This window comes from Cnephaeus nilssonii (genome assembly GCF_951640355.1).
Source record: "Cnephaeus nilssonii genome assembly, chromosome: X".
NCBI lineage: Eukaryota > Metazoa > Chordata > Mammalia > Chiroptera > Vespertilionidae > Cnephaeus > Cnephaeus nilssonii.
In genome coordinates, this window is record NC_137071.1 from 121997304 (window position 1) to 122004868 (window position 7565).

Consider the following 7565-nt stretch of genomic DNA (forward strand, 5'->3'; position numbering starts at 1 on the left):
ACTGATGGACACACTGTGTGCCCACAGGGACCTGGACCATTTCCTTCCCTCAGGGCACGGCTCTGCAAGGCCGAGGGACGGTGTTCCTGCACGGCTAAGGCGGCCATGTCTTGACCCTGTTTCCCCGGCCACATTCTACCCACCTTTCTACTCCCCTTCCGGTGCACTCACTCCGCCTCCCAGCACCCAGGCCTTTCATTCCAACCTGGCTCTTCCAGGGTGGGTGGGGCCTGTGCGCGCCACGCACAGAGGGGCGGGGCTTCGAGACCACGCCCAGCCGCTCCTCACTCCGGATCTCCCAGCCGGACAGACTGCAGACAGGAGCCAATCCAGTGCCAGGAGCCCCACCCCCTCGCCCTGAGGTCTGTGTGCGCAGGCGCAGCCTGCAGGGGGCGGAGCTTCTTTGGAAGGCCCATTGTCTCAGCGTGAGCGTGAGCGAGAGGAGATTTCCGGTTTGTGGCGGGCAGCGCAGCCATGCAGGCACCAGAGGAGGACGACGACGGCAGGGGCGGCGTGGAAGGTGGTGCCGGGGCACCCAGTGGCTCAGAGGGCGCCGGGGCACCCAGTGGCCCAGAGGGCGCCGGGGCACCCAGTGGCCCAGAGGGCTCCGGGGCACCCAGTGGCTCAGAGGGCGCCGTGGGCCCTGGGGACCAGAATAACCCCAGAGAGGAAAGCCCTGCTGCTGAGGGAGCCCCCGAGGTCGAGGGGGCCTCGCAATACTCAGCCGAAGCTGCCGTGGCTTCTACCTCCCACAGCGATCTGGGAAGCCCATTGTCGGAGTTGTATCTTTTCCATGGAGCCCCCTCCCGTGGGAGGAAAGGGTGAGGGGATGGGCGGGAGGTGGGGGGAGGAGGGACTCAGGCGGATGGGCAGGATAGGCTTCGGGGGCTGGGGGTCCCGGGGGGGGACATCTGGGAGGACAGCGGGGGCTTATGGAACCACGGTGGCTGGGGAAGCAGCTGTGGTGGCCTGGAGACGTGGGTGTGGCCTGGAGACACGGTAAGTGGCTCCCGAGGGGCTGTGGTCCAGAGTCCTTGAAGGGGCATCCTGGAGGGTCTTGGGGGGCCTGAGCGGGGGCCTGGGGCAAGACCGGCCTCCGCGGGGCAAGAGGGCCCGAACCACAAAGTCTGTGTGGATGGAGCTTTTCCTTAACCCCACCAGCACCCTCACGGTGCCTTTCCTGTCCTACTTGGAAGCGGAGGTGGTCCGTGGATACCTCATGGCAGGTGCTGAGACCCACCACGGGAGGGTTCACTGGGACCTGACGGTGAATGGCTGTGACCTGTTCATGTAAGTTCCAGAAGGGACTGGGTGGGAGTAGCAGCAGGGGGCGGGCGGGGCCGACCTCTGGCCCAGGGGCGCTCTGTTAGCGATGTGGGGACCCCAGAAGGGTGGTCTAAGGATGGCCGTGGGGCACCGGGTCATTAGAGGGGCTGGCAGCCTGAGGAACTCTCTGATGAAGGAGTTGGTCGAATTGCCAGTTGGGGGAGGGGTTGGAGTGAGGAAGGCGCCGAGTTATCGCCTCTAAAATGATTTTCTTCTCCCCTCTTAGCCGATTAGCTTCTGAAGACCCCGACCTCCTGCAGATTTCTACTGCTTCGTTGCTCGACCGGCTTTCCATCGCCGTGCAGATCATGCAGCACTTTGTCCCCCCATTTTGCGTTAGGCACCATTCCCAAAATGGGTCTTGAGGCCACAGGAGTGTCCCATCCTAGGATGTACATCCTTCCCTGGGGCCATGGTTTTTGCAGTAGCTGCCATTTTATTTGGGGGTGTGGGGTTCGTTTGTTGTTTGCCTACACTAGCCCTTGGGCACTCTCTGCCCTCTTGTTTAATTGATGCTTAAATATTGCCTAACTCAGGTAATAAAAGTGAGCTACTCTTTTGTATCTGAGTTTCTTGTCAGCATCCAGTTTCTCTTGCCTTTGTCCTTGGGTTGGAGGGGAGGTTCTGGGTTCAAATATTCAAGTAGTACAGGCAATGGAAGACAGTTTAGGAAATAGAAACCAATGAAAGGTACTTGGATCTTGTCATTGCACAAGTAAGATTTTTCAAGGTTAGCATTGATTTTTTCCCTTGAAATTTTCTCATCCAATATCTGGGCCTTAACATCTGTCAAAAAATTCTTCAAAAATATCTTATTGAATGGTTGCATAGAAGATACATTTTAGTGGTATTGTTCATTTAAATCATTTCCATTTTCCCCCATTATAAATAACTAGAGGCCCAATGCACGAAGATTCATGCAAGAAAGGGGCTTTCTTCCGCTGGCTGCTGGCACCGCCTTCTCTCTGGCCAGAGCCGCCTTTCTGCCTTCCCACGCTGCCCAGAGGCTCGGAGCAGCTGGGGCAGTGTGGAATGCCTGCGTCCTCGCTCCGCCCCCAGCAACTGGGCACCTGCGTAAGCATATTAACCTGCCATCTTTGTTGGGTTAATTTGCTGGTGGGCATTGTGAAAGTACAGTCAATTTGCTTCTTTCTCTTTTATTAGTGTAGATGTATTAATGAGATTATGGTATATGATCTCTGCCTGAATGATTGTTTCCTTTAGATAGATTCCAAGAGGTAGATCTACAATACAAAATTACTCTCCAGCCCTGTCTGGTTTGACTCAGTGGATAGAGCGTTGGCCTGCAGACTGAAGGGTCCTGGGTTTGATTCTAGTCAAGGGCACATGCTTGGGTTATGGGTGTGCAGAAGGCAGCTGAGCAATGATTCTCTCTCATCATTCATGTTTCTATATATCTCACTCCCTCTCCCTTCCTCTCTGAAATCAGTAAAATATATTTAAATTAAAAAATTTCTTTGCAGAAAATGTGCCCATCCCAACCAGAATGCTGGTTTCCCTACATCCCTGTCCCTGCTGGATTTTTTTTCTGCCACCAAAACCAAACAAACCAACCCATACAATGAACTCAGGTTGCATAAGCAGAGCAAAGAATCCAAAAACACTAGAATAAGAATTGTGTGCTTTGCTGTCCTTGTTTCAGGTCAGAGAAGAAAAGTGCTGGGGCAACTGGAAAATACTTTGGGGGAGGGGGAGGCAGTGTAGTGTAGTCTTGGAAAAATATAATTAAAAATAAAATCGTCCGTGTGCAGGTACTATGCTATGTACCTTATCTACAGTATTATATATAAGTGGCACAGTGCATGAAATTCATGCACATTAAAAGGGAATTAGAGGAAATATTTTAATATTGCTATTTGCTGTTTCTCTGTAATAGAAGTGTCAGAGATGAAAGAAAATTAGTAAAGTGTACATGAAAATCTCCCTCCTGTCAGAGTCTGGGGTGCGCCGTGGAACTTAGAGTCAAGTCCTTTCCCACCACTTGCACGCACTTCAAAAATGCAGGAGACCCAGACCTGGACGGCCCCACCCCCATCAAGCCCCTCTGGGTGAGAGCACAGCCTCAGGTACCCCAGTGCCAGGGTGGGTGGAGCGGCCTGAGGTCTCCCAGCCTGGTGCAGGGGTGGGGGCATGGCCTGAGGTCTCCAGGCCTGGTGCCGGGGCAGGGGGCACAGCCTGAGGTCCCCTGTCAAGCCCCGTGGGGCAGGGGTGAGGCCTGAGGTCCCTCACCCAGGCCAGGCACCATGCAGCCTCAGGTCCCTGTTGTTTGGTCGTGAAGTTATGGTGTCCCAACTAATTTGCATATCCCTCTATTATTAGACACCTAACTAGAGGCTTGCTGTACGAAATTTGTGCAAGAGTAGGCCTTCCTTCCCCCGGCTGTTGGCACCACTTTCCCTCTGGCACTCAAGACCTGGGCTTTCCTGCAGGCCCCCAGGACCCAGGCTTCCCTTGCAGCCTCTGCTTCATCTGGAAGTCGTCCTGAAGAATGTCCAGTCTAGTTAGCATATTACACTTTTATTATTATACATTCTCACAACCACTCAGTTTTGAGGCTCAGGGAAGCTAAGTAACTTTCTCAAGGTCACTCAGCCAGGAAGTGTCAGAGGCTGGATTTGAGGTTTTATTTGATTCAAGCACCCACTCTCTTAGCCACGGTATCATACCTACCTCAGCACTGCCCCCTGGAGCCACCGGGAGGCTGGGGAAGTGCTTTCCCTTCGGGTGGCTCTGGGGAAGGTCCATGTGACTAACGCCAGGTGCAGGGATGGACAAATGCAGGGAAGGTAGAAGAGACAAGAAGGTTGGTAAGAAACCCCCCTTCCCCCGCCTCCTGCTTTCAGGTGGCTTTCCTATACTCCCAGGTCCTTTAATATCTTGAAACACTTCACCCTCTTTGAACTGGGGGTACAATGCTGGTACCTGTTTCCCTGCTCCCCCCCCCTCTCAACTACGAAGAGGGCTCTTTTCAGGTACTTTTAGTAGCTAAGAAATAAAAGGTAGAACTAAGCCTTCTGCCAATCCAGGGAACGTCTCCTTTACAAAGGTAGCAGAAAAGCAGTTTCGTTGTTGAGTAACCATTGCACCTGATGGACATCCGGGGCAATCTAAGAGATTCCAAGGACAGAAAGAAATGTAACCCTTTTGCATAGCCAGTACGGATCTCGTCCTCAAATAAGAGAACTTGACACCACCAGGTCTCATAGATAGTTCATCCTAAACTTACCTGGTAACTGGGGTGACCATGTGTATCAGATCACTGGGGTTTTCTGTGGGTTTTTTATTTTAAAAAATATTTTTACTGATTTCATGAATGAAGGAAGAGGGAGAGAGAGAAACATCAATGATAAGAGAATCATTGATCCGCTGCCTCCTGTTCGCCTCACACTGGAGATCGATCCCGCAACCCGGGCACATGCCCTGACCAGGAGTCAAACCATGACCTTGTTCATAGCTCGATGCTCAACTGAGCCTCATGGGCAGGCAGTTCACTGGTGTTTTGGACCGAATGTTTGTGTTCCCCCCATTACCTCGAGGTCATATATTAAAGCCCTAAACCCTGTGTGGCTGCATTGGGAGATGTGGCCTTTTAGGAAGTAACTAAGGTTAAATGAGGTCCTGTAAGATTAGCCTCCTTGCCCTGGCCAGTTTGCCTGAGTGGATGGAGCGTCGGCCTGCAAACTGAAAGGTCCCAGGTTCGATTCCCGTCAAGGGCACATGCCCGGGTTGTGGGCTCGATCCCCACTGGGAGACTTACAGGAGGCAGCCGATCCATGATTCTCTCTCATCATGGATATTTCTATCTCTCCCTCTTCCCTCCTCTCTGAAATCAATAAAAATATTTTTTAAAAAAAGATTAGCCTCCTTATAAGAAGGCACCAGAGCTCACCTGCACTACCTCCTCCTCCTCCTTCTCTCTCTCTCTCTCTCCCTCTCTCTCCCTCCCTCCCTCCCTTCCCCTCTCTCTCTCTCTCCCTCCCCGTGCACCAAGGAAGGCCATGTGAGGACATAGGAGAAGGTGGCCACCCGCAAGCCAGGACGCGTCCTCCCCAGAAGCTGAATTTCCTGGGACCGTGATTGTGGGTTTCTAGCCTGCAGACCCCTAAGGAAATACATTTCTGTCGTTTAGGCCACCCCCGTTGGTATTTTGCTAGAGCAGCTCGAGTAGGAGGGAAATGAATACCCCGTTTCTGTATGACAGGAGCTAGTTTTGCCACTTGGAGCCGGGTGTCCACTGAAGTTAGGCTTCTACCCGCCCCCCCCCCCCCCCGCCAGAAACCCGGAGGCAGGGACGCTAACGTGCTTGATGTTTCCATCGCAAAGAGCTGCTTCCCAGGCCCTTGGAAAAGATACCCCTGGGTCCGAAAGCTGGCGAGAGGCCTTTAAGGATCTATCGATACGCGCCTCCTGCCCGGGACCGTGGGTGCGGGCTGCCTGCGCCCCGCTGCTGCTGGATGGCGCAGGGAGAGCAACTGCTGAGGGCGTCTCCCCTGTTTGGAGGGCCCACCCCCGTCGCGCCCGCACCCTGCGCTCCCTCACGCCGGTCTCACCACCTTCGGACGCCTCCTGGCCCCTGGGGCCTGGCTCACTGGGTGCGTGGCTCGAGCTGGTTGGTGCGGGGCCTTGGCTAGGAGAAGGCGAGGGGGTCGCGCCTCAGGCGGCGCACGGGGTGGTCGTGGAGCCACCGCTGTGGTCTCCGGACGCTCGGCCCCGTTTCCACGGCTCTGGGCCCTTTCTGTGCCTGTGTTTGACCTGGGGACGGGCTGCCTGCGTCGTGGAGGGCAGGCAGAGGACAGGGGTGAGGTGAGCCTCATCCTCGGAGGACCCCCCCTGGTCCCTGCCTACGGGACCGCCTCAGGGACTGCCGGGGGCTGAGCGCGAGGTTCACGGAGGCAGGGTCGGTGCGTGTAGATCCCAAGACGTGGACTCCCCAAGTGGCTTTCTGGGGGTGAGCGAGACGGTTTTCTGCACGTGGAGGTAGTGCCCAGTGGCCAGTCACGTGCTGGTTTCTTTCTCCTGCAGGAAGAGAAATGTGCACGCTCTCAAAGAGGCGGACAAAGAAGTTACAAGCTTTCTAAAGTAAATGCTCTACCAAAGCCAAAGTGGGGGTGTCTCCTGTGGTAACAGGGAGAACTGAGCCTCTTATTTTGAACCTTTCCACGTTCTTCTAGTTGCTCTCTCTAAAAAGACGTTGCCTCACCTGGCTGGTGTGGCTCAGTGGGTAGAGCGTCAGCCTGCAGACTGAAAGGTCCCAGGTTCGATTCTGGTCAAGGGCATGTACCTTGGTTGCGGGCACAACCCCAGTGGGGGGTGTGCAGGAGGCAGCTGGTCGATGTTTCTCTCTCATGGATGTTTCTAACTCTCTGTCCCTCTCTCTTCCTCACTGTGATAAATCAATAAAATATATATTTTTTAAAAAATAATTTAAAAAAAGATGTTGCCTCACCTGGCTGGTGTGGCTCAGTGGGTAGAGCGTCGGCCTGCGGACTCAAGGGTCCCAGGTTCGATTCCGGTCAAGGGCATGTACCTTGGTTGAGGGCACATCCCCAGTAGGGGGCGTTCAGGAGGCAGCTGATCGATGTTTCTCTCTCATCGATGTTTCTAACTCTCTATCCCTCTCCCTTCCTCTCTGTAAAAAATCAATAAAATATATTTTTAAATAAAATAAAATAAATAAAAAGATGTGGCCTCCTGCAAACTTGCTAAACTCCCTGATTAGTCTAGCAGCTCTTTTGTAGAAACCATCAGATTTTCTCTGTGGCGATCATCTCTGCAAATAAAAGGTCGTTTTTCTTTCTTTCCAGTCTTTTCTTGCATGATTCCTCTCCTCATTATTGGTTGTTGTTTTTTCTGATTCTGATAGGTTTCTGGATGCCAGACATTACGATTTCCCCCTAAGTGCTGGGTATCTTTATAGTCCTAGACGTACAGTGTGGGGCAAAAGTAGGTTTACAGTTGGGAGTATGTGGAACAGAGTTTATTCTTGTGTCATTGGTTTTTATTTATTAATTTTCCATACAAACAACTGTAAACCTATTTTGCCCAACCCTGCATCTTTTTTTTTTACCCTGCATCTTTTATATATATATATTTTATTTCAGAGGAAGGGAGTGGGAGAGATAGAAACATCAATGATGACAGAGTCATTGATCAGCTGCTTCCTGCACACCCCCTACTGGGGACTGCCCAGGCATGTGCCCTTGGCCAGAATCGAACCC

At 53.0% G+C, this 7565-nt stretch overlaps 1 protein-coding gene across 1 annotated transcript; it reads left to right on the forward strand.

Annotated features, from left to right (window-relative positions):
* The first annotated feature begins 415 nt into the window (after positions 1-415).
* On the forward strand, positions 416-1873 carry LOC307095880 (uncharacterized protein). Its single transcript, XM_079765468.1, has 3 exons — positions 416-782; positions 1162-1290; positions 1553-1873. The coding sequence occupies exons 1-3, from the start codon at positions 475-477 to the stop codon at positions 1689-1691; spliced, it is 576 nt and encodes a 191-aa protein (XP_079621594.1). The 5' UTR covers positions 416-474; the 3' UTR covers positions 1692-1873.
* Positions 1874-7565: the final 5692 nt, after the last annotated feature.